This window comes from Phaethon aethereus, assembly GCF_964289735.1.
Source record: "Phaethon aethereus genome assembly, chromosome: 1".
NCBI classification, from domain to species: domain Eukaryota; kingdom Metazoa; phylum Chordata; class Aves; order Phaethontiformes; family Phaethontidae; genus Phaethon; species Phaethon aethereus.
In genome coordinates, this window is record NC_138575.1 from 213,348,558 (window position 1) to 213,375,810 (window position 27,253).

General features: G+C 40.8%; 1 protein-coding gene across 1 annotated transcript in view; it reads left to right on the forward strand.

Annotated features, from left to right (window-relative positions):
• NOX4 (NADPH oxidase 4) overlaps positions 1-27,253 on the forward strand; it is a gene marked incomplete at its 5' end in the record, with an annotated part of 113,253 nt that overhangs the window by 13,040 nt on the left and 72,960 nt on the right. Inside the window, 8 exons of the mRNA XM_082005877.1 lie at positions 830-914; positions 1,578-1,675; positions 3,616-3,643; positions 6,751-6,823; positions 11,753-11,833; positions 16,217-16,445; positions 18,496-18,660; positions 18,809-18,871. Coding sequence (XP_081862003.1) covers positions 830-914; positions 1,578-1,675; positions 3,616-3,643; positions 6,751-6,823; positions 11,753-11,833; positions 16,217-16,445; positions 18,496-18,660; positions 18,809-18,871 — 822 coding nt within the window. The remainder of the gene's footprint in view (positions 1-829; positions 915-1,577; positions 1,676-3,615; positions 3,644-6,750; positions 6,824-11,752; positions 11,834-16,216; positions 16,446-18,495; positions 18,661-18,808; positions 18,872-27,253) is intronic.

The window sequence follows — 27,253 nt, forward strand, 5'->3', positions numbered from 1 at the left end:
AATGCATTTTTGAAGGACGAGAAGGAGGAGTTGCTGTGGAACTGTAACCAGGCAAATTTTCCTCCTTCTTTCCTAACTCTAATATGAAAGGTATCTGTGTCCTCTCTGCTGCTTCGTGGTAGAGTTCAACAGAACAAGAAGAACTTTGTCTCTGCATAACCAGAATTGTCTGCCTGGAGATCATAGAACATTAACTAAGAAGACCCAACCTGATATATTCATTATCATGGGGGTAAACAAAAAGTTCTGGCAAAGCTAAGAGGGTTTGTTTTCTGTACCAGTATTCAGTAAACAATAGTTTAGCTTGTTTGTGATTTGCCAGTTGCTCTCACGGAAATATAAGTAATGCTTTTGAGGAACATCTGTGTTTCCTAGATGGTTGCAAATTGAACCTATGAGTTCTGTTCATCATGTGACAGTACATATAAAATTTAATGACTATAGATGCATATATGTATGCACATATACCTTTTTCTCTTAGCCTGCTCAGTAAAAAGTCAGTGATGCCTATAACAATTAGTGCTGGAATTCGTAAATTTTAAGGCTAGAAGGGACGTTACCTTATGTGCTCTTGACATCTATGTAATTTCTGTAATTAAGACCAACTGTAATGTCTTCATTAAGATCTCAAAATTGGCTCATTGGCATAGTTTTATAGTTTTTAAATTTAGGTACTGTGCTTGCAAGGGTATTAAAAAGGTAAAATGGTAAAAAGTATTAAAAAGGTAAAAGCTGAAGTTGTTATTGTATCACCTCAGTTGCTGTTAGTATTTTTTTTTTTTTTTGCTTTGTTTTAGAAAAGAGATTGCTTGAATTCTTCTCTTACTAGGTTGCCAGCAGGAAAACCAGAAGGCTGCTAGATAAAAGCAAAACTTTCCATGTGACATGTGGTGTTACAATATGCATCTTTTCAGGTGAGATCCTACTGCGCTGAGCAGCAGCTTGTTTGGGAAGCGCATTAAAGCAGTCCTTTGTGCTTTTTCTTGTACAGTACATTTGGGGGTAGTCTTGCTCTGTGCTTCTCTGCCTTAAATAGTGAATGCTTTCTCGGACGTGTGTGGGGTTTGGTTTATTTTTCCTTTAAACACATGAGCTTACATTCTAATTCCGAGCCTTTCCTTAAAATTCCGGTTTCTAAAAGGACCGGTATATGAGATCGGATCAAAATGTGCCGTTAGTGACCCTCCGTTGTGCCTAAGGAATTTGAGTGAAGCAGCAGGGTGCTGCAGGGTGCGACAGGCTTATCTGCAGAAGAGGGGGACAGAGGAGAACAGAGGATACAAATACCCAGTTTGGTGAAGAAGAAATATTCTTGGGTGGACACCTTTGAATGTTGTCTCCCAGCTGAAGCATTGCAGTATGGAAATGATTGCTGTAGTGTTAAAAAATCTTAAAATACATACAGCTTTCTGCATGAATACCTGTAACCTGATTTACTTTCAAAAAAGGATTCCTTAGTCCCTGATGCATCTAGGGCAGGTGATGTGGTTATAGCTTGGCATCTGGGTACCCACTTTTCTTTACTTTAGGGGAACATGTACCTCTTGTTTACAGATCTCAGCTTTCTTCTTTTTTAGTCTTGCATGTTGCTGCTCATCTGGTGAACGCTCTTAACTTCTCTGAGAACTACAATGAAGACTTTCTGGCACTAAATGCAGCAAACTATCGTGGTGAGGTGAGCCAGCTGTCCTTTCATATTTTGCTTTTAAATACGTAATTTAAATATATGATTATTTGTATATTCAGTTCTGTTGTATAATCCATCCTATGATCTATACAGTGCTCCTGTTTTGTGCACTGAAAACTCACCATCATGTGGATTGCTGTGGATTTTAATTCTTTAACAAAGCATGTTTTAAGCTCTTTTCTTTTAAGCCTGTAGGATTCATTCCTATTGGATTATGAGGTGGACAATGCTGTCATCAAGTCCTTTCACCTTTCATCCTGTTCTCCTTCTCTTCTGCTTCTCTCTATTCCTTGGGTGGGCCTGGTTTAGATACTTCCATCTGGGAAAATGCTTTCTGCATTTGCACCATTTGGAATCTAGTGCTATGTGACATATACTAGGGATTAGAGAATAGTGGGATTTGAGACTGATTTTGCATTTTTAAACTGCAGTGGGAACTGGAGTATATATGCTAAGAGTGGAATTATTTACCTGCATGAACTGGGCTGGAAGCTGATTTCTACTTACAAAATACGTGGTTTGCATGACTTCTCGGACTGTGGTGCAGATCTCTTGAAGGCATACCAGGGTCCTAGTCCCTCCTCCAGGTGGTTGTTTGTGCATTTGGCAATGGAGAGATATTTGCAGATTTTAGGAGTAAGACCAGAGTCCAAGACTCTTTCTTCTTTGGGCTACAGTCAAGTTTTCTCTTGTTTATATTCATTCTAGTCTCAAGTCTGCATTTCTTTTCTACCAGCTTCATTAGGAAAGATTTAGAATGATCCTATCCCAGCTGCATCCTTTCTTGGAAAAGGAGAGCTTGACTCAGCCCAGGCTCATAAGGACCAACAACCAAGGTCTTCCACTCCCTGGGTGAATGATCTAATCACCGAGCTATTCTATGGCAGACAGACATGCCAACACCAACTATTGTGCTGAGGTTCTGGATTGAACTCAAGTGTCTGCATGTGTTAGGAATGGTCTAATAGACTTAGCCTCATCAGGAACGTTAGCCGGAGCTTGCCTCAGGCAGGAACGTGCCAGGGTGTGCATGGCAGCCTGTACTAAGCAGCCTTAGGAATTTTGCAATAGGTAATTGAGATAATAACAAGTTTTTAGTAATTCTAGGATCAAAACCTCCCGGATTTTAGGTACTTTATTAGCTCTTGAAGCTTTGCGCTTGAATTCCACTTAAACCTGTTTTTTAACTGTGGTGGGCAGCCTAGATGCTACTGTCATCTTCTGTACGTGGGTGCGCACATCTGGATGCAGACAAGGTCAGGGAGAGGGTCGCTTCGTTTTTCCTGACCTGTATAAAAACTGCTCACCTCCCCTCACTGCATTTTACTGCAAGTTTAAAAAAACCCCTTTTTCTCCACAGTGAAGTCAAAACCTCACAAGGCGTAGGATTCAGGGGAGTGAGGCAGTTTCCTGTGGGGTTGACATATCCCCTCTGACTTTCACATGTGGTGAAGGACACAGGAACATCTGGCTTTGTATTGTCAGCTCCTTTGTGTTCAGTCCTGCTTCACTCGAGTCCACTGCAAATCTCTTGGTGATGTAACTGGCAGTAAAATGCTCACCGCTGGCCTTTCATTTAAATTCAAAATCTCTCTCTCCCTTCTGTTTCCCTCTGTCCTCCCAAAGGTATGAGGTAACTGAGTAAAGTTAGGCTTTCAAAAAATAGTTATTGGTAAAATTATCAGGCTACTAGCTTTTTATAACAGATCAGAACTGTCTTCATTGGGGAAACGCAGAGGCTGAAAGTTAGTTTATGTTTAACTACCGTCAATGTAAACTGCTACCAAATACCAAATCCATTCCTGCATCCAGATTTAGCGTTTGCTTATGCCATCAAGCATGTGAGCCTTATGAGCTACTTCTATTATTCATATGGATATAAAATCATATATGTTGTCTTTTTTTTTTTTTGCCTGTTTGTTTTTCAGGACCCAAGGAAACTGCTTTTTGCTACTGGTGAGTCTGTTGCAAAACTGAATGAGAAAGTTGGCTGCTTCTCATCATAGCTCTCCAGACGACACATTTGGATCCTGTGTTCGCATGCTGCATTTGTTGTATCTCAGCTAGGTTGCGATGTGTTATTTGTGTTAATATAACCTGCGTTTGCTTATCCAATAGTCGGGGGGAGGAGTTACATAAGCCGTGTAGTAGGATGAGCAGCATCTTCAAAGCTGCTGTTGTACAGATGAGTCAGTGGAAAATCATCAGTTTCAAACAGAGATTCTGCATAGTATGAAAACCAAATTCCTAAATGATCCAATTTCTAGAAAAAGAAGCAACAAAAAAGCGGTCTCCTTGCTTCAGCTGATTTATTTAAGAGCTGGTTTGACTTCAGAGCCATCTAAACTGTTACATGGGAATCCTGTAACATTCAGCAATCATAAAGAATAAATAATCAAAGACATTTTTGGTGCAGGGATTTACAAGGGAGCAACGTTTGGGTATGGAAGGGTAGGCACAAGCCTGAGCTGTGGTGCTTCACAATCAGGTAAAGGTTATTTCTGAGGTCATCTCTCTTGCGCTCTTATTTAGATCAAATGCAAAAAATCCCAGCTTGGTGGCATTTAAGGCAAGGTCCAAAGGAATCAGCCTGGACAGCAATAAATGGGGTTCTAGACTTGTCAATCCCAATACATTTACTAGAATTGTCAGCCTGTGGGAAAAGGCTTTCCAAAAACCCTGAGCAAGGTTTAGGTCAGTTGGGAGTAGAGGAAGTGAGAAAGTGGAATGGTAGAACCTGAGGTACCTGAGAAACTGGAAATAGGTTGGGTAACTGTTGTAGTTAGTGAATCGGTGGAGTCTTGAAAGAAGGTAACTCACAAAGGAGGGAGTTAAAGATGGGGACGGAGAATTGGAACAAGCAGCTGGTATTATATTTAATATCTTAGATGCTAAGGAGAAAGACTTGAGTAAAGAATGAGTGTAGAGGCCCCATCTAATATTTTCACGCCTTCTGGGGACACCTTGAGACCTCTCTACTTGTGCAGACGACCTGCAAGGTGGAACTCCTTTTACCCTCTGACAGCCAGGAAAATGTGGCATTTTCGAAAGTTTGGGCACATTGTTGCAAAAAGCAGCGATTCCAAGTCATCTTAAATTTGAAACTACTCAGATCACTCCCCATCCTAACAACTGGTAATTAACATTTGTTATTTGTGCTGTGGGAGTACCCAGACAAGGACTGTGATTTTGCTGCACTGAGAGCTGTACAAATATGCAAAAAAATGGTCTCTTCCCAGGACAGTTCAGAACTAGATTTATGGGCTGATTTTTTTTTTTTTTTTTTTTTAAATACAGTGAAGAGAAGGAATAAGGAGTTGGAAGGATTTACAGTGTGATGGCTTTTCAGATCAGTCCAGGAAAGAACGTCCTTGCTTAAGGGTATGAGCTAGTGCTGAGAGGAGCAAATATTCAAGATTATAGTTAGTGGAGGAAAAGAGAGACAGGGAGGAGAGGAAACACTAAAAATGCACTGATGAATGGGATAAGGTTGTGAGTGATTTCATGTTTGCAGTTTGATGGAGAAGAGAATTGAAGAAATGGATGTAAAAGGTGACCTGTGGCTTGAGTGGCAATGTAGGAAGCTGGATCAAGCGCTGTAGTACAGTTGGATTGGAACTATTTGTGTCAGAGGGGAGATTGATTACACGCTACATATCAAATTAGATTAAGAAAGGAGAAATGAAAGAAGGAGGCAATGGAAAGAATGCATGTTTTTTATTGCAACTGCTTTTAATTGTAACCTTTCCATGAAGGGGTGAAATTATGTTTCTTATGCAGTCCGTGACAAAATGTCCATTGATTGTAGGACCAGGATTTTTCCTACAGTTTTTAAAACTAAGGATTGATTTGGGATGTATCAGATTTTGGGTATCAGACTTTTCAACAAGTGGATATTGAGAAATTTATAGAAAGATAAGATTTGAAATTTCCTCTTTATTGCTAAAGCTATTAAAAAATTAGCTTGTTCTTATCATTAGAACGTGATCCTGTAAAAGATCCTGGGCCATTAAAATCTGTGGTTTTGCTATTTACATCTATGAAAGCCGGTTGAGATGCTTATATTCTGACACTAAAATAGCACTTAGCTTTGTGTGTGGTGATTGGCCTGATTGACTTTGTTTAAACCCAAACCTGCGGCTTTTAGGGTGACCAGAGACTATCCTTAAAAATCATTCTTCGAGAAATACACGGTATCGATGTAATGCTTCATGGATTTTAGGTCCTTAATTCCTGGAATGGCAATTTTGAACATCAGGTGCTCAGAAAAAGTGGTAACTTTGGGATTTTTCTAATCTTATCTTTAGGCTGATGGTTTACGGTACTTTATGAGCAGGATTCTACTTCAGGATGAGATGAATCATGCTGTGGAAATACTTGTTTCTCTCCTTTGACCTAAAGAGCCAAGGATAGACTAGTTCTGATACGAGTCTGCATTTGAGCAGATGAGTCCCATCCTTAATGTTTTTAACGTTTCCTTCTCAAATGCTGGCTGTAGATCATTCTCACAGACCTTGCTATATGGGCAACAATTTCAAGCATGATACAATGCCATGGAGAGTAATTTCAGGCTCTTTCTCATTCCAGGACAAAGTGGGTTGGCAAACAATTGTAGTGACAGCTTGCATAGAAATCGATTTGCTTAAATTCTGTCCCTGACTGGGTTTTTAATTGTTGTGTTCAACAGAGTTTGGGGTTTGGAATCCAAAAAGAGATGTAGAAACTTGTACAGTCAGTCTTACAAATAAACAAATAGACAGGATTTGTTCTTGGTTCCCTGCTTAGAGAGAACTGTCATCAGCAAAAGATTACAGGAGCAAAGACTAATAGGAAATTAGTGACGTATGGTGAGATGCAAGGGAAAGGGAAAGGTGGGAAATAACACCACAGCTCTTCTTTCCTATCTGGTTTGATACATGAATTGTCTTCAAGAGATAAATACATGCAAGAGTTTGATTGGATCATGATTTGCATGTCTAATAATTTCCACTTTCTTAAAAGCTCATAGGAGACAAGTATACCTCTTCACAGTTCAAATGTAAGTTCTCTTCTGTCTGTTTTAGTTCCAGGTCTGACTGGAGTCATTATGGTGTTAGTATTATTCCTAATGTGCACAGCTTCTACATATGCCATCAGGTAAGACATAATCTGATCGTTATGCTGAAAAATAAAATGCCATGTGAGTAATCATATTCTCATACTGATTAGAGGGATGAAGAGTAAATGCAATACGAGGCAAGAAGTATTTAAATGAGTGTTAAAAATACCAATTTTCTTTTCCTTTTTTTTTTCACTAGCTTGCAGGTAAATTAGCACAGTGAATTTTGTATTCAAAAAAATTACAAAACCTGATTAAATTGCCTTCAGAAAAAAATACTGTTTGAGGAGTGTGCTCAGTTAAAAATGTAGACCTTTAAAAATTCAAATAGTTCTTTTTTCCTGTTTGTACAGGGAGGTAGTAAACTAAGCATATAGAAAGTTCTGTCCAATGCATAAATTATGTCCACTGGAAGTAAAATAAGATTATATCTTCATCCTGATTATTTTCAACAATTAATTGTAACAACAAGCTAAAAAACCAGCAACCAAAAAAACCAGCAACAAAGCAAACCGGAACAGAATTGTGCTATTTAAGTAGAATGTTACTTTTTTTAAAGCTCTGCTTCTGGTTCTCAGATACATTCTTTTTAATGTCAGTTATGATTTTGAAACAGCAATGCAGTATTGGCTCGGATTTCTAAAGGTTTGGTCCTCCAATTGGTTCACATTCTACACCAACATTATTGAACAGGTATTATAGTACGTTTGAGTGACCAGTACATTGGAGGATCTATCCCAACATTGTAGTCTTTTTAAGGCTTGGATTCTGCAATTGAAGTATATGAAACACCCCTTGATTTTTATAGCAGTCTCTGGTGAATTCAAAGATTGATTATCTAAGTGTATCATCTCAATTCAGCAAACACTGAAGGATATTTTAATTCTGTATCTTTGAACATTAATGGTGCTCAACTGACATGAGCTAGATATTTGGGTTTGAATTTTGTTGAACTAATCAGTCTTTCCTGAGCAGCAATGTTTTCAGGTGCTGATTGAAGCAAGTATTTCAGCAAATACTTGTGCACTTTTTGTAGACAAAGATACTTCCAGGGTTGAGACCTTTGTGAGGAACTGTAGACTACAGAAGGGCAGGATGACTGCTGGACAAGATGTCAGTCATGGCTGCACATTACATAGTCCACACAGATGTCTCTACTTGCAAAAGAAAGACATTTTTGGGAAGATGGGAAAATAAAACAATTACTTCACTTTGGAGCAGTGAGCCAGAAAAAAGTCCTGTTTTCTCCAAGGTTGTGGTAAAATAGAAAAAAAGAACAGCATTTATTAATGGTTGGGAAACTTAGGAAAATATATGTAGTTGCAAACATATTCTTGGGAATAATAATTTTGGGGTTCATGCAACAAAGCTTTCCATATTTTGGAGTTACATTCTTGTTATTTCCTTCTTCAGTTACTCTAAGTGCAAGTACTTTCCCACCCTTCTGCCATCTAACCAGCAGAATCAAAGCCCGTAAATGATATGCATCTCCTTGAGGCATATGGCTCAAGCTTGTCTTTATAGTGTGTTTTCCTAAGGAAACAAGCTTCCGTGTGCATCTCTCTGTCCCTTTTCAATCTCTTTCCCTGTGGATTCTCATGTGCCTTATGGTGGATAACCTCATGCTATAGTCTTAGGAAAATTAACTGTAAATGTTCACAGCCTATCAGAAATGGGCTTTTAAAAAAAGCATTTCAGAGACTATTATAGTCTTGGATTTCAGCCCTAATCCGCTTCTGCACACTGACCTGCTTAATCATTTCTTCCTTCATATGTTCGTCCTGAAATTTTTCTATGCATGATTATCCTGCTGGTTTTGTGCCTTTACTTGTTCATTAAACTGTGTGAATAAGTATTAGGAGGATTGAATTAGCTGTTAATGTTTTAAAGGGGGAAAGTGAATATTGTTTGAAAAATTTTCTAAATTTTTGCCACGTCATACCTGAGAATTAGACCCAACATTTTTTGTGCAATAGTTGTTTGTTGGAAGGCTTATGACATTATTAGAAAATACAATGAATCCTGTGAATAAATGTCGACATTTCTTCTAACTTTGAAATGAATGTTGTTCAAGAGTATTTCCATTAAACACAATTACTAGTGACTTTGGAAATCATGTATTTAAAGGAACATTACAATACAGGTTGCTCCAATGCCATTTCTTTTTGTCTTCAGTTTCATCTTCTAAACTACTACATGTATCTTCCTTTTCAGAACTTGCTGTAACAGGGTTAACTTACTAGAGAAATGTAAGGGGAGATTGCCATGCTTTAAAGGTACACAGTAAGCAGCATAATTCTGGAAAAATTCAGTGCAATTCAGTGTGCAGCTTTTGGTACTGTAGCAAGATGCCAAATTAAACCAGAGCTCCAAGACCTGTTTTGGGTCTGGGGGTAAATGCTGTTCTCTTTGTGCCTTCTCGTTGTGCTTCCACTCCCCACACCATCATCCTTTACTTTCATCTTACCAATGTTCACTGCCACAACTCCTTGCAGATCCCGGTGAGTGACTGCACGGACGTGCCTACCAGGGTGTGAGTAGTTAAAAATGGTTTCAGCAGCCTCAAGGAGGAAGAAGTGTTAGCGTGGTGCTGAATGGGGGAAGTATGGCAGGGTAAGGCAGGGTTTCAGAGCCCCTTGCTGTTGCTGGGTTCCTTAGAACTTCCCTTGCTTGGATTTTATTTTGGTGGCCCTCAGATTACCAAAATTATTTTTTCTGTCTTGAGGAAGAAAACAAGTCCTGTACTGACAGAAACAAATGCAGTGTTGCAGTGAGTTGACCCCGGCTGGATGCCAGGTGCCCACCAAAGCTGCTCTGTCACTGCCCTCCTCAGCTGGATGGTGGAGAGAAAGTGTAACGAAAGGCTCGTGGGTCGAGATAAGGGCAGGGAGAGATCACTCACCAGTGACTGTCACGGGCAAAACAGACTCCGCTTGGGGAAATTAGCTTAATTTATTACCAATCAAATCAGAGGAGGGTAATGAGAACTAAAACCAAATCCTAAAACTCCCCTCCCCCCACCCCCCTCCCTTCTTCCCGGGCTCAACTTCACTCCCCATTTCTCTCCCTCCTCCCCCCGAGCGGCGCAGGGGGACGGGGAATGGGGGTTGTGGTCAGTTCATCACACCTGGTCTCTGCCGCTCCTTCCTCCTCAGGGGGAGGACTCCTCACCCTCTGCCCTGCTCCAGCCTGGGGTCCCTCCCATGGCAGACAGTCCTCCATGGACTTCTCCAGCGTGAGTCCTTCCCACGGGCTGCAGTTCTTCACGAGCTGCTCCAGCCTGGGTCCCCCACGGGTGCCGTCCTTCAGGAACAGGCTGCTCCAGCCTGGCCCCCGCGGGGTCCCAGGTCCTGCCAGCAAACCTGCTCCAGCCGGGGCTCCTCTCTCTCCCCACGGGGCCACAGGCCCTGCCAGGAGCCGGCCCCAGCGCGGGCTGCCCACGGGGTCACGGCCTCCTTCGGGCATCCCCCTGCTCCGGCATGGGGCCCTCCCCGGGTGCGGGTGCAGATCTGCTCCCCCGTGGAGCTCCATGGCCGCAGGGGCACAGCCGGCCTCCCCGTGGGCTTCCCCGGGGGCTGCCGGGGACCCTCTGCTCCGGCGCCTGGAGCCCTCCTGCCCCTCCTGCTCTGGGCTGGGGGCTGCAGGGCTGCTCCTCTCACATCTTCTCACTCCTCTCTCCAGCTGCTGTTGCAGAGTTTTTCCCCTTCTTCACTCCGTTCCCCAGAGGCACTACCCCCATCACTGATGGGCTCGGCCTTGGCCAGCGGTGGGTCCATCTTGTAGCCGGCTGCATTGGCTCTGTCAGACATGGGGGAAGCTTCTCGCAGCTTCTCACAGAAGCCACTGCAGCTCCCCTGCTACCAAAATCTTGCCAGGCAAACCCAGTACAAGTGTAGGTTTCAGACATATTGGAGCAAGGGTAGTTTGTGTAAAAGGCCATAAGAGGGAAAAAGATTCTGAAAAAAGCTATGTTGAAGGAGTAGCTTCTTAAACTATGTTCTCAGAGTTAAGGTTGTTTTTTTAATTTGATAATTGTTTTGGCTTATGAATGGGCGTAGGTTTTTTGGTTTTGGAAGGGACTCTCCTACCATGCTGTGTAGTGCGAGAGGTGTGTTTGTGTGCCGTGAAGTAGAGTATTTTCTTAACCATTTGGTTGTTGTTGTTTTTTGGTGACTGTTTTACTCAAGAAAAAACGAACAAGCTTAACAGGAAACAATTCCAGATGTGTATTTTCTTTGGTCTTGGTTCTTTTTACATTACCTAACAAATTACTGATGAAAGGAGGTCCTATTTCCCCTCCACCTCTCCTGATCCTCACAGTGGTAATGCTCTTGTTCCTCCCAAGACCATCAGTCCTAGAGCCCCACTGTATGTGGCCTCCTGCCCCGAAAATTCTCCCACCTGTCCTCTGGTTGCCTCCTTGTTCTAGCTCCCTTTCCTCCTGTATCTCCTTCCACTCCATACCCTCACAAGTTTCTTTTGCCTTTCCCAACAGCCCTTCTGCTGCTGTCTACTCTACCTGTTTGTATGTTGTACCAGTAGTGACACATTAAACACCACAGCCCTTTACTGGGGCAGGGAGAACGCAAGGAGGCACTCACTGTAAAGAGGTTGAGTTTGAGTCTGGAGACTAAAGAACTATTCTAGCTATGAAGGTCTGATAGGGACCAAGTAGAACCTGTGCAAGCAGTGAAGTCTCTTAATTTAGGAAGAGTTCTTCAGCTGGCTCTGTACTTCTATGTCCTTCATCTCTCTTTCTTAGCTTTTTACTCCTGTGCCAGTCACCTGCTCTTCTCAACACTTAATTGCTTGCAAGTACAGTGTGCCTGCACGAATACACACTGGGCTTTGACTATTCTACATGACTACATAGTGTGTAATGATGTCCTGTGTGCAGAGATCTGCTTCTAATTAGCAGTGATTCTATCTGAGCAAAACAGCATTGAACCATGGTTTATTCTTTTCAGGGTTTCAAACTATGACATCTTCTGGTATACACACAACCTTTTCTTTGTCTTCTATATGCTGCTGATGCTGCATGTTTCTGGGTAAGTAAATGGAAAACACTGTCCCTTTTCCTGAAGCACAACCAGAAAGAGCAGTTGCCTTGATTGCTGCCTTTCCGGAGCTCACTTGTGCACAGTGGGCCAACTTCTTGACAAGATGCTGTCCTTTTCAGTTTTTCAACAGGTTATTGTTTAAATAAAGTTCAGACTGTAGCTTGGTGAATTGTGTGTTACTACAGCCAGCTAGCACAAACTTCTTCACTGTCAAGTTTATTCCTTGTCCATTTTGCCAGTTTCTAGTGGGAAATCATTGGAACATTATTGTTCCCTTTCTGCCCCCTCTTACCTGGCTGCTGAGAGAAGAATGTGTAGCAAAGTTGCTCATCCCTTTCTCTTTCCTCTCTGCCTTCTATTTTGACTCCTAAGGAGAGGGAAGGAACGATCTCCCCCTAATTATCTTTCTCATTACTATGATACAAAATTTACTAGTTTTTCTTTTTGTTTTCACAAACATCAGACCAGTGTTCATGTGCCATGAAGCTGATGGTCAGGTCTGGATCTGGCACAAACAAGCCGAGCTCTACCGCAAGGTAAAGCAGCTTCCACAAGTTACGCTGTATGAAAATCTGGTCCATTAATACCTGAAGTTTCCTTTGTGGATGTAGGTGCAGAGATTGGAATAGGGAAGGGAGGGTGTTTTTGAACGAGTTTTTTTTTCTCCATGTCATCAAACATCTACTGAAACACGGGGTGCTGGAATGCCTGTGTGACACTCAGCACCGCTGCTTAAAGGAAGCAGTGAAAGGTAATTAGGCCTAGCAAGATCACAGTAGGAATATGTTGTTGAACAAAACAAATGCAGCTTGAGATCTGGTGAATGGAAATAATGAGTTCCAAACAGCTGAAACTCCTGGATACAGTTCCAGTTCTCTGTGGGGTTTTTTGTTTTGGTTTGGTTTTATTTCATTTTGGTTTTTTTTTCCTTTTCTGTGGCATAGCTCTTGTTCATAGCTGGGGAAGATGGATCTAACCTTTTTCTCCATCCTGAAGCAGGGTGAACTTTTGCTAAACTATTCTTGACAGGTGTTTGTCTAACTTCTTGAAAACATCTGGTGACTGAGATCCTCTAACCTTCCTAGGCAATCTGTTCCAGTGATTGCCTTTGGAATATTTTTCATGTCCAGTTTAATTCATCTCCTTCACTGTATTATCCTTTGCCCATTGTCTTCCTAACCATGTTGCCACTTCATGAAGGAAGAAGTCTAGTTGGAAAAGTTCCCAAACCAAGGCTACAGGAATACACCAAGCGTTTAATAGGCATCTTCTTGTACAGAGCCTCCTTAGTATTGAATTGGAAAGTTGTTCAGTACAAGTCTAAAAACTGAGTGTCGGTTGAAAGTGGGAGAAGAATGAGTCATGGACAGTGGGAGTCAGTTCAAGTTTAAGATGCCTAAATGTTTTCTAAGTGCCTTTCTCCCATCATAGTCTAATGAGTTCTAATAAATAGAGTCAATGGAGTCTCGAAAATGCTTCAGCTAACCTGCTGTTACAAAGATGTACATTCAAGTGAGCTGGATTATTTCTGGGCCCTATTGGTGATATTGGTTAGAAGATCTCTTCTGAGAATAAAGGAAGCTTAGATACCCGTGCTTAGGTGCCCAAATGACTCCTACATGGCATGTCTTAGAGATTTGCAGACACATGGCCAGTTAGTCTACAGAGCAAGACATCTCCTGTGGCTGGACTGTGCAGGCAGATTGATGAGGATTTCCCTGTCTTGGGAGCTCTCCTTTTGAGTATTTCCACAGCATTCTTGTTTTGTTTCAAACTATTATACACATGTTCTTGCAGTATCCTCTTCTTCAGGGTAGCCAAGCACTTCTCAGGAATATATAAAGTGACATGATTCATCTCATGTGTTTTTGGTTTGTTCTTTCATCCCTAGCCTAAGGGAGAGGAGAATCTTTCAGGGAATTATACTTAAAGACTTCCATTGCTCTTGTACTTCTTGCAATGTGACTTTCAGATATTTTAGTGGCTTAAGGCTTGGTGCATATCTACATTCATTCATCTACATTTTAAGCCAGTAATAGCAACAACAAAAAATAGTTTATGTGAAAACAGAAGCTTGGTGTTTCTAGTACCAGTATAAAGAGCTATAAAACGTATGAAACATTTGGAGCCAGATCTTCTACTGATCCAAATTTGTTATTATTGTGGAGTTAAGTGGGTTATACTGGTTCATAGGAGCAGAGAGTAAGAGCCACTAGAGTTATCCAAGGATTTATCTCCCGAAGGATGAAAATTCTTAAGATTCCACCCACACATTGACCTTTAGGAGACCCCTCAAGCAACTCACCTTGAGTTGTGCAGCAGAAGATGGATGAGAAGATAGGAGCAGTGTAGTTCCCTATAAAACCATTGAGAACCATTGACCTTTAGCTTATCATCATAAAAATCTCCAGAAATAGTGATGTATATTTTCCAGCTCTATCCAGAAGTGAATGTTGTCTCTATTTTGGGTGTGGAAAATTAGGGCAGAGGTTGATGTATGCCCATGCAGATAGACTGCATGCTGTGTTGCTCATCCAGTAGCACACTTTCATATGACTTGCCCTTTTTGCTTCTCGCATTTTTGTTTGCTAAAGATGTCTGTCTCCTACTTACTGACATCGACACACCGATTTTTATGTATTCAAGTATTGCACTCCTTAAGAATTGTGGAGAGCTCTACCTTTCTGGGAACTGATCTTGGGGGTGTAAGACAACTTGCCTTTCCTTTACAGCTTCAGAAACAGGAATCATTGCAGCTGCTGTTAACAGGCAGCTTTGTCATCCCAGTTTGCCACTCAGTTAGCATGTTTATAATAATTTAAACAAACTAGAGATTACTGGAGGGGATGCTCATGTTTGCAGTTCAGCTATTCATGTCTCAAGGAAAATTTTGAATCCTCGTTTGGGATGTTCTGAGAACAGCGAAGCTGTGGGAGCAGCTGGCAGGCATGCACACAAGGTTGATTGGAAAAATATTGCATGGTTGTGACTTCCAGCTAAATCCATGAGGCACCATAATATTTATGGAGCAGGGAACTAGCATAATGCTAGGACTATCTGTCACTTTGAAACTATGTGGAGACCAACAGTGATGCCAGATGCAAGCGATAGGCATGACTGGGCAATAAACACAGACAGAAGCATGGGTGTAGGGGCACGGACACTTCCCGAGTGATTCTTCTAGGGTTGGAGGTGGAGTTTAGAGTGATCAGGTTTAACTTCCAAGCTGTACATTATTCACTGGACCATGCAGGAAGCTTGTTACTAGCTGTCAGGACTGCATTTCAGTAGGGAAGATTGCCAGTAACCTGTTGGAGCCCATTTAACTTGGGAATATTGCAGATGTCCTACTCCTCTCTCTCCTTGTGAATGAAACTGTCACCGCTGCTGCTCTGTGTGTACGTTGGGGAGAGGAGGGGGGAGCATATGTCCTTATGTTTAATTGTATACTTGAGATGAGCCTTCACCACATGGCCTAGTGCTCAGAGGGCACTTCTCACCAGACATTTGTGTCAGCGTGCCTTATTTCCCACCCAGCACCATCCTGTACAGCTGTCATTTAGCCCTTTGTTTTTTTAACCTCCTTGTGGTTTTACTGTCATCAAATCCAGATTTGGAGGCAAGCAGTACTTCCAAGGACTTTTATTACTAGTATTATCAGTTCTTCCCTGTTTTCAGTGATTCATTCATGTGTTGTGATATACCAGAGTATCTCGGGTTTCCACTTCTTCATAGTTTCTAGCTTCAACTGCAAAGTTCTCACTTGATTTTGCTCTAAATTTAACTTTAGCTTAAAAAGAAGCATGGACCTCAACAGAATAATTTGCAAGAAAGGTTCCTTGGCTATCATGCAGGACTTCTTTTTCCTTCTATCTATTTGACAAGATGATATTCAAAGGAGCAAATTACACCATTGTGTGCAAACCTGATAAACACAAAGCGGTGAGAACGTTCCTGCAGTTTATGATTTAGCAACTTAGGCCACTTCTGCTACAGATGGCCTTAAACAGGGCTTGCTGACTGTAGGGAGGATGAGTGAAAACAGCTTGGGTGTGCTTGAACTAGAAATGTGATTATTTAATTGTTTTCCAGGGGTCCCACAATATCTCTCCCTTTCAAGCAGTAATAAGGTTGTGGCTGTTCAGTGGGGGAGTGCAAAGTGAGCTGGAAAAGTTAAACCTTGTCTCTAGTGACAGAGGGCTTTATTGTTGCAAAGCTTCAATTTCATTGAAGGTCCTAAACGCAAATGGAATAAAAGTTCTTACAGATGATGAACCTTCTGACTGCTTTCTAAAACCCTCTCCAAATTAAGATAAGTTTCTTGGTTTTCACTGTTACTTCAGTGTCTTTGCTATTTTTGTTTTCCTGTAGGGGAGTGCTCAAGTACCAGACCAACTTAGAGGAACACCCTCCTGGTTGCTTTAATGCTAACAAAACACTCCAAGAGAATATGACGGTGCCAAAGGCTTTTGAAGAGTTGTTTCCTGACTATACTACTGAGCCTTTCCCAGAGGACTTATCAGTACCAGAAAACTTTGTACAAAATAACTTTATGAGAATTTGTTCCGAGGAACCCAAGTTCCAGTCACACTTCCCAGAGGTCTGTATGATCCGACGTTTCAGGTATTACAAGCCATGCCAAGTCTTCCAGTCAGCCATAACCACTAATTATTGCTTTTCCAGACCAGATGTTTTAATAACGGAAAATATTATTAAAACCTTTTCAGGCATTCAAAGGTTTGGTGGGAAAAAAAACAATCTGTGTTTAACCTCGAGCTGCATTATAATGTGGTGCATAGAATAGGGTGGAAAAATGTCAAGACACTGGCTGTAATGTTCTTTTTTGGACAACAGGTTAAGAGATGTATTGGTCTTGCTATAAATGTGACTTTAAATTACAGTGTAGCACTTCAGAGCAAACATTTATATAACATATTCATGAGGTCCTTTGGTAAGCATTGTGTGGCAATAGTTAATTGAAATAATCGTACTGCATTTGTTCCCTTTTTTACCATGCGGATGCAAGTCCTAGTACTCATTTCTGGGTTGCAGTTGGTTGTGGTTTGGCTTTGTATAGCCTGTTGTTTGCAGACAGGCTTGTTTTGTACATGCAATGGGTAAATGAGTATGATGACAGTAGGGATGGAAAAACCTTTTCTTTTTCTGTTTTCCATTTTTCTTTTGTTTCTTTATGTTTTGTGGCAGCAGCTTTTTCTTCATCTAAATTTTCTCTTTTCTTTTGAGAAAAGTTGAGCTGGTCTGTTTTGGCAGTTAGCCTGAGGAAGTTTGGGAATACGGACTTCACAAGTCCAAGGCCCACCATTCAAGGTGGTCCCATAACAGACCTCACATGAGTTTATTATTATCATTGTTTTCTGTAGAACACTTATGTCCTTTACTAGCTGCATTGGGAACCCATTTTACTATGGAGCAGGTAATCATTATAAGAAACAGTCAATTCTACATTGAAGTCCTCCAACAAAGTTCTTTGGATTTGTATTTTGTTGCGGTAATACTCCTGAATTACAAGCATCAATGTATACCTGGCTCCATATGACCCACAGAATATCAGACAGTCTTAGGGGCTTAAGGTGCCTACTTCAGAGCCATTTACGGGAAAAGAAGAGCCATGGAAAGAAATGTCCACTCGGTATTCTCCTGGCAGCTGGTAACATTATTTAGGATTTTTTTTTTATTTGGAAGTGTTTTATGCACTTAACAATACTAAGTCTAAAGAAACAATGCCTGCAGTGCCCTTAGGTCCCATGAGCTACTGAAGTTTGTAAGGCCAAAGGTGTCTGAGGAAATTAAATACAAGTTGCAAGAGATGCTGACATGTAACTTCAAAAATTGGGAAGGGAACATGGATGAGGGTCGAGGGCTTTTCAGTGCCACAGCTTGAATGACTGAGCAGATCTGGAATTAGTAGTTAGCTCTGCCATAAGCTGTTAGTAATTGACTCTTAGGATGGGATTTAGCTGAGCAGCTGCAAATGTCTCCATCTGAGATAGTCACCCAGGGCTCCCCATATAATCAGTGCAGAGAAATGGACATACATGTCTTCCACAGGGGCAAATGAATCATGATTCAGAAGTGTCCATTTCTCTCCCATTGTGTCCCAATCCCTATGATTTTACACTAGCTTAATATAAGCATAAATTCTGTAGCACAATAATTGCTTTTTTTAGTTTTTTGCTTGTACCTGAGATGATTAAAAGAAGGTAATAGTTAAATAATATTGCAAGACAGAAACTGTTTTTCCATAAAGGTTCACCATTTTTTTATTACTCTGGTCTGTTAGGTTTTTAAACAGTGTATGTACTGTATTATTCAACTGCTGAAACTGCTCACAATCTAACTACATAAAACCAGAGTAACATAGTTGCAAATGAGGTCATTAGCATTTTGTTCCTAATGAGTTTTATGATTGAAATCATTTGTGCTTGTGGATGATATTGTGGGTTAGACTGATTAAGCCTCCATATCGTGCTTGGATTTCTGCACGTAGAGATGTGGAGGTTACTTGTGACCAAAACACTGTTCCACAATAGATGTGAAGTGAGGTTCTGAAAGCACTCATGTAGTTTTGAAATTAGGAAACATAAAATGAAAAATCTCTGAGGTAACAAAGAAATTTTGTTCTTCCATAGACCTGGTTTTGGATTTCAGGACCTCTGTGCTTGTACTGTGTGGAAAGGCTGTACCGCTACATCCGCAGCAATAAACCGGTCACGATAACTTCAGTGATAAGCCATCCCTCCAACGTCCTTGAAGTAAGGATGGTGAAAGATGACTTTAAAGCAAGGCCTGGTCAGGTGAGTTAATATACCCCCAAAAAATCACTGCTGCTCCTGTAGCATTGTCTGCAGGGATGACTTTCACTCTGTATGTACTAACCCATCACTGAATGTTTTGAACATGTCTTTTCTATCATTTTATTTTCTCTGGCTGATTTTGTTTCAGTATGTTATTCTACACTGTCCAAGAGTGTCTGCACTGGAAAGCCATCCATTCACCCTTACAATGGTAAGGAATACTGTACTTTCCCTTTTATTTATGTTTGGTAAGCAAATGGTCATTACTGCCTTCAAGGTGAAAATTCCCGTCAGAAGACCTTATGTTTCATTTATGAGCGTACCAGTGAATATGAAATGGGATTATTATTATGTATGACAGTACTCAATACCTATCTAATTTTCTCCATTGTTGGGAAAATGGTAATGGAAGCTTTTTTCAAAGTCTTCCATAAGTGATAAACAATAATAAATAGATAAATAAAATGTATGTGATTTTGATCATTACTTCATAAAAGAGGTTTCAGCCGTTTTTGTAGACCTTAACGCAGAGTGAGCACAAATTGTAATACATTTTCTGTCATCTTTCCTATTCAATTAAAAGACATTCCTGCAGCTGCCTTTTCCAAGGTTAGAAAAACATCAAGTTTTAAAATGAAATTTCTAAAATGGTCTTCTGCTTTTTTGTTTTATATTAAGAGATATATTGATGACTTATATACCAATGAAGTCATACAACATTGGAATTATTACTTACTCAGCTCAATTGATCTAGAATGGGAACTGGAGCCCCTGGAGACAGATTGGAATAAAGTGAGGTTGTATATAAATGTATCTTACTCTCCAGGACTAAGCAGTGCAGAGGCCTGGTAGATGCTACCACAAAATCACTGTAGTGCACTCGTATGTTTTTACAAAAAACAAGAGTCTACGGTTGAGTATTAGTGGCAGCCTTTTCCTTCCAAAGGGAATAGTTTAGGATTGCCTGAAACTGATATTCTTCAAGAAGATCACGGAGATAAATATTCACACTTGATTCTTTTCTTTGGACTGATAAGTGATACTTTATCCCCACTGAATTGTACCTAGTGCTATGGAACAGCTGAGATGTTTTAATGTTACTTGAGATTCAGAGGGCACAACCAGGTCCTGTCCACTCCCAGCTCTTTGGTTTTGTGGGGTGTTTTGGCTTTTTAATTTATCTATTTATATTCCAAGTTGGCAGGCAGGTACTGTCACAAAGGGAACCCACACTAAATTCCATCAAAAATAAATTTTATGCTGTAAATCTGGGAGCGAATCTCACTTAAAGGAAGCTGCTTCATGAAGCAATATTGGCACTTGCATAGCCTGATTTTTGCAAAGTTTTCCTGGCTGTTCACTTAACCTGTAGAAAGCAGAAGCATGAGTTATTTATCTGTTGTTAACTCTGGTAGGCAATTTTTAAAGCTTTCCTCTGTATAGTGCATGAAGATAGATATGAAATGCTGAAAAATTATGTGCATTGCAGTATTGATGGAACAGTAGCTGTGTTTTGTGCAGAGTGATCCAATCAGTATTTATTTATATTTTTTATTAGTTTAGGGATCAGAAAATAAAGTTAAAGAACTTAGCATAAGTCTCAGATTGCTCTTTACACTTGTTTGTCCCTGGCGTAGCTATATTTAATAAAATGACACCTGTTCTATACCAGTGGACATATCTTATTTAAACATTAATCTCAAAACACCATGTTCTTGATTTCTGACTGTACATCTTAGTGGAAATTAAAATGATGGTAATAATTTGACTATTAGTAGTAATTGCACAGTTTGGAAACTATGGGACTGTTACAAAGATTTACTCTTCTTATATTGGGACACTACTACAACAATGGATTGTGTGATTCTAATTTCCAGAAATAATGTCATCAAAGGATATTAGACCTGGTTCAGTGATGTTTTCTCTGGCAAAACTTCTTATTTGGTATGATGGGAGTTTATATCAGAAAAGAGACTGCTGACATGGACCTCCTGGGTTAGATCATAGGATGAATTTGAATAACATGTTTTATTGAAGTCAGATTCTTTACATGAATTCAGGATTTCATGAATATTTAAAATGACAAACTATGATAATGCACGTTATGAAAAATTATTTTTGCAGTAAAACTTCTAGATCTAGGAGCTATGGAAAATAAATCTCTTGTTGTGAGTCTGAGTTTTCTTAGTGAGTATTAACTAACTCATTTATATTCAGATAATATGCAGTATATTTCAGATATATAAGTCTGGTTGATAAATTACAGTTTGTGTAATTTTACAGTCACATATTAAATATGTAACATTAGAACTAGCAATTTCCACTCATGCACAATTCATTACATTTTAAGTATGTAGTACTAGACCAGGCAATTTCTGTTTATACACAATGCTTTACACTTCAAAATACGGTGAGACCCTTCAGCATAACAGCATATCCTTCAAGATCACGTACCTGGAGGTGTTCAAGGCCATGTTGGATGGGACTTTGAGCAACCTGGTCTAGTGGAAGGTGTTCCTGCCCATAGCAGAGGGGTTGGAACTAGATGACCTTTAAGGTCGCTTCCAACTCAAACCATTCTACGATTCTGTGTTTTAACTATTATAAGATATGAAGTTACTACTGAGTTACTGAGCTTCATTGTTATTGCCACAAACATACTTTGGTAGAACAAAACATACTTTTATTGCCACAAACATACTTTGCTGGAGAAATGCTGTTATTGGGTAAATGGCTGTTTTGCAGTATAATGAGGATTTGAAATGTCTAGGTTTATGGCAATCTCTTTGCCCCGCCTAAGCAGGGGACAGTTGCTTCTACATGTCTTTTAGGTCATAGAATATGCCTTGGACAGCTCTCCTGCTTAGGAAGCTTTTTTTTGTTGTTTAATATGATGCCAGACATGGGACTGTGCTTACAGAGTGTGTAGGCTATAGCTTAACTCAGTATTTTTTCTGCTCCCATCTGACCTACTTGTAGTTACCAAGCAAGCTGGAACACTACTGCTGCTTCTTTTGTTGGATGATTATAATCTCTGGGTTGTTTTTCTGGGCTGGTATAGGAGTGTGGGGCTCAGAGCCACAGCAAGAGCAGCACGAGGGGCACGTGGGGCTTCGGATCCTGGAAACACAGTGCAGCAGTGACTGCAGCAGAGCTAGGGGGAAGACTGCAGCTTTCCTCCTGGTGCTGTTGTCCTGCTTAGAATCATAGAATCATAGAGTAGTTTGGGTTGGAAGGGACCTTTAAAGGCCGTCTAGTCCATCCCCCTGCAGGGAGCAGGGACATCTTCAACTAGATCAGGTTGCTGAGAACCCTGTCCAACCTCACCTGGAATGGTTCCAGGGATGGGACATCTCCCACCTCTCCGGGCAACCTGTGCCAGTGTTTCACCATTCTCATTGTCAAAAATTTCTTCCTTATTTGTAGTCTAAATATGCCCTCTTTTAGTTTAAAACCATTACCCCTTGTCCTGTTGCAACAGGCCCTGCTGAAAAGTATGTCTCCAGATTCTACGTGATGTCCTGTTTAAGCTGATGAAGCAGTTCCTGGAGTTCACTGTTCCTGGAGTATGCTTAAAAGACAAGAAATAACCAGTTCAGGCATATCTTTATACTCTAAGTGAGGACTATAAGCAAAAGTGGAAAGGAAGGGGTGAGTTAGCATGGAGTCATACAGATATTTTACTAGTCCCTTCCCTTTTTGAGATTGTGTAATATTTACAGTTTAGCTCAGTTTCTTACATAACTCCAGGGTGGAGGAAAACACTGGGAGGCTGTGTAAAGGGCCTGGACCCACTCCCATTGCACTCTGGCAAAGCTCCCACGTGTTTCACTTGAGGCCAGTGGGAGCTCTGAATCCTAACAAAGTGAACATAAAGAGGTAGACATTGTTCAGATATGTGTGAAGTGGTGTTTATTTTCTTTTCCTTTTTGTCAATTGAAAGCGTTTTTCCCTCTGCTGACGGAAGGAATGAGCAGAAGGCCTGGGTGCAAGATGCACATGGGAATTTGGAGAAGAAAAATCCATGTTGCTCTGAACTCGGAGCTGCCAGTCTGGCTTCTTTGCTAACCTGTGACCTGGCTCTTCCATCAAAGGCTTCATGTCACAGAATCACAGAATGGTTGAGATTGAAAGGGACCTCTTGAGATAATCCTGTTCAACCCCTATGCTCAAGCAGGGCCACCTAGATCCTGGTGCCCAGGATTTTTGCCCAGGACCATGTCTAGATGGCTTTTGAGTATCTCCAAGGATGGAGACTCCACAGCCTCCCTGGGCACCCTGTTCCAGTGGTCAGTCACCCTCACAGTAAAAATGTGTTTCCTAATATTCAGAGGGAACCTCCTGTGTGTCAGTTTGTGCCCATTGCCCCTTGTCCTGCCACTGGGCACCACTGAAAAGAGCCTGGCTCCATCCTCTTTGCACCCTATCTTCAGGTATTTAGACACTAATAAGGTCCCCCTGACCCTCCCCTTCTCCAGGCTGAACAGTCCCAGCTCTCTCAGCTTTTCCTCATAGGAGACATGTTCCAGACCCTTAATCATCTTCATGGCCCTTGGTTGGACTCTCCCCAGTATGTTCATGTCTCTCTTGCAGTGAGGAGCGCAGAACTGGACACTGTGCTCCAAGTGTGGCCTCACCAGTGCTGAATAAAGAGGAAGGATCGCCTCCCTCAACCTGCTGGCCGCGTCACTTGTACACTCTGAAATTTAGGCACTCGGAGATCCCAATTTTCTCTCATGATTGATGTGGAAGCTGGCTTTTTTTAACTCAATTTTTGAAGCATGCTTCCACTGTTTTCTTTATTCACTAGTGACTTTGTATTCATTACTGTGACTCCATGACTTTGTTATCCATTGGAAAGGCTGGGAATGGTAATGAAGGGTGGTCCTTCATTACAGTTCATATATACAAACCATTGCTTCCACTCTTTAATATACAAAGCCCCACCTCTTATCAAAACTTTTTATTTTACATTTTCGAAAAGTGTTTGTTTCCTCGGACTTCATTCTTGTCGCTCTTCGTTTTAACCTGTATGAACAAAAAGAGACTAAGGCTTGCAGTTTACGCTAGCATTGGTTTTCTTTCCATCTCCATCTTACATTTTCCACTTGGTATTGAGTTCCCTCTCTTTCCAGACACTTAACCACACTACTGATTGTTTGCAGCAGCATGAAACCATAGTACTGACCATTCATGGCTGCACGCTTCCTTTTTTTTCTAATGAATGACTTCAGAAGTAGTTTCCCATTTAGAATATATATCAGTATCTTACAAGAGAAGTCACTTTCTCTACTTTGGAATTTCTTGCATTGGCATGCAGTGATTGGCAGTAAGCCTCATGGAAACAGCCTTGTGTTTTGCAGATGTTAAGGGCATCAGAAGATGTGCTGGGTCCTTTCATGTGGTCTCTGCTGAATCTACTACAGAGTCAATGCAAGCCACAAACTCACAAGCTGCAGTTTAGACCACTTGGCTACCAAAAGACTGTCTACTCGCAGCACCTCATAAAGCTTAGTAACCTTGTTGTTTTAGTAGTGTTGATTTGCTTGTGGCAAAAGATGGTAGGAAACAATAACATCACTTAATGCGGAACTTAGACTGTGACAGACCTCAGAATAAGGACAAAATCAAAAGGCAGAGTCTTCTAGATTTGAAGATGGCTCAGATCTGAGGTTTGGTGTCACTTATGCTCTGCAACAACCATCCACAGATGCAGGATCAAATGATCAGGTATTCCAAATTTGTGACAGTTTTGGTTGTCATTAGCTGCTGTCATGCTCCCGTTTCCCCTTGGAACACAAAGACAGGAGATACTGTTCTGCCATTGTGTGAATTCAAAGTTAATTTAAACTGCTGTCTGAATAGCTTAAAACCCTTCCTTCCGGCACATGCATGGAACAGTGAAAACTGTTCAAAACCTTTCAGTGGGTACCGTCTCTAAACTAGAAGTACCACCTCTGAAGAGAAAAAAAAACTTGGTACCCATGGTACATGCAGTAGTGAATTGAGTTTTTCATCAGACCTTCTTTACTGCTGCCTTTTACGGTGGTGTCTGTGGAGGAGAGCCTAGCAGGTGCTGTGGTGATTGAATGAGTCAGTTTGCAGTATCCTCTCTGCTGACGTTGAACTGCTGATGGAAAGGCTTCATTAAGTTTTGTTCTATGACAACAGCATAGATCTGCTATTTGGATAAGTAATTTTTTTTTCAGCTAAAATATTGGGTCTTGAAGGTTTGTCCTCTTTCATTTCTGACACGTATGTCTGTATAATAAATTATTTTTTCAAGTATTTTTACACTTCACCATAACAAGGTATCTGAAGTGTTACTTCAGCACCCAAGACACAAGACGTCATAGTTTAACGTATTATATGAAGGCACTGAGACACCACCTCCGCTAGGCTGGCACTCTTGTCATGAAAAACAGACAAAGGGGAGTGCAAAGTATGGCTGCTCCATACTTCTGTAGTATGAGGACAAGAGACTCCTCCAAGAGACATTCAGGACAGGAGCCAAACTCTGAATCGCATTATTGCATTGACAGGAGAAGGTGCTAGAGTTAGGCCCTGGGAATCCCACCTCGGATTCTGTGGGTGCTGGAGAGGAGAGATTCTGTAGGAGTTTCTGGGACCTGAATTCTGCACTCTGTAGTTCCTGTCTCGTGTTTTCAGTGACCCAACCATAGTTACTTTCTTCACTGAAGTCACTCAGGCAAATAACCCACCCATACTGAATTTCTCTGAGATTAAGGACAGCATTTTGTTGAAAGTGATGAAACAATAAATCTTAGCGTACTAAGCTCAGGCTCTTCAGGCAGAGAAAAGGCATTGCCTGGTCTGTATAGGTCAACCTTCACTGACTGACTTGACATAGATATTTCATTCCTTTCTCCATCATTCCTCCTGACCGAGCACCATTGGTAGGATGCCTCCTCCCATCCTGCAGTTCCCCTGTAAGCATCCAGAATCCCTTTTGGACACAATTAAAAAGCTACCTGTTACTAAGATAAAAGACTTAATGTGAAGATGTTAATCTACATTGTAAGAAGTTGACTGTCTATGTAGAAAGAGTACCACCTCTTCTGCTCCTGTGAACAGTGCAACCTTAAATATTTTGGATAAATGTCCTTGTATCTGTGAAACTGTCCAGGACCTCATTTATGATTCCAAGAGAGAGATAGATATACTGAGCTTGAAATTTGTTGTCTTTTCAGATTAATACTGTTTCAGCACTGAAGTTGTCCTTTGGTGACTCTTTTTTTAATTAACACATACATGTATCCCAGGATACTCTCCTTGATACTCAGACGCAAGTAAACTTTCATAAACTCTTGTTGAGCTTTCTCTGTCTCGGTATTTAAGACGTTCTCTGCATATCCACTGATCAGTAGCTTCACGAGATGGAGTTAATAGAGGCAGGTGGCATGGAAGTGGCACATACAAAGCAAAAAAGTAAAACCAAACCAAAGAACCCAAAGCAAAGATCTCAGCCTTCAGACTCCAGGACTTCATGAAATATCTGCTTTATATTAGCATGAGGGGCTGCTTCTTCAGATCCTCCAAAGAGTTTTGGCTCTTCATTCAATGTCTAGATCCTAGTTCTCATAGCAGGTAAGCAGAAATTATCTACCTGCAACAGGTAGTTTGAAACTTTATTTGAAACTAGAAATTTTCTCCTGTGTTATAATGTGCTCTGACCTCCCCTACTTCAGTGCTGCATAACAAATCTTCTTTTAAATCCCATTGAAGTAGAATCTGGATGAGTTTGGTAATAAAGTCCTGCCCTTTTCCTGGTTCTCCATCTTTTTGCGCAGATGGTTAATTTGAAGCAGATCACATCAGGAGGATTCGTAGTGCAACGTCTTTCTTCCTTTCCTTCCACTTACAGTTCTGTACGAGTAAGAAAAGAGAAAGTCTGGATGGACTTGAATTCTCTGCTCGTATACATGGATGGTCAAATCCTTGCTATGTCATTTATGGCATGGAGCAAGTTAAGGGGGTATGTGGGTGTTTTTTAATAAGTTAAGGCTGAGTTTTGAGGAGGGGAGATATCTTGCATATGCAGATACTCAGATCTGCAGACAAAATCCAACTATATATTATTGAGAAAGAATACTTTGTCTGATTAGTATCCAAATTAAAATTCTGTAAAGTAATAATTACTGAACACCAGGCAGAGAAACTCTTAAGTCCATTAATCATTTCAGAGTAGGTAGAAGGATTACCTGAAAGAGGTTTCTGGCTGTACATGACAAATTATATTACGGTACCTAAATGTCTCAGAGCTATTACTTATTCATACATTTTTCTACCTTTAAGGTTTTTGTTTTGTTTTGCTTTGATTTTTTTTGTACATTGGGTTTTCCTTGTTACCTCCGCACCTCTGTTTAAGTCCATTTGGTATCTAGATTTAGGCATGGTGGGATTACAAGACGACTGCCCTGATCTGTACGTTTACATTTTTGCACTTGATGCCTTGTCAGAAAGGTCTTGACAAATAGTACATGAGTATAAACAACGTCACAAGTAACACATTTGCTTTTGTAAGAGAAAAACAGTGTTTTGTAGAGCCAAGGTTGTCTTTATCCCTGGATAA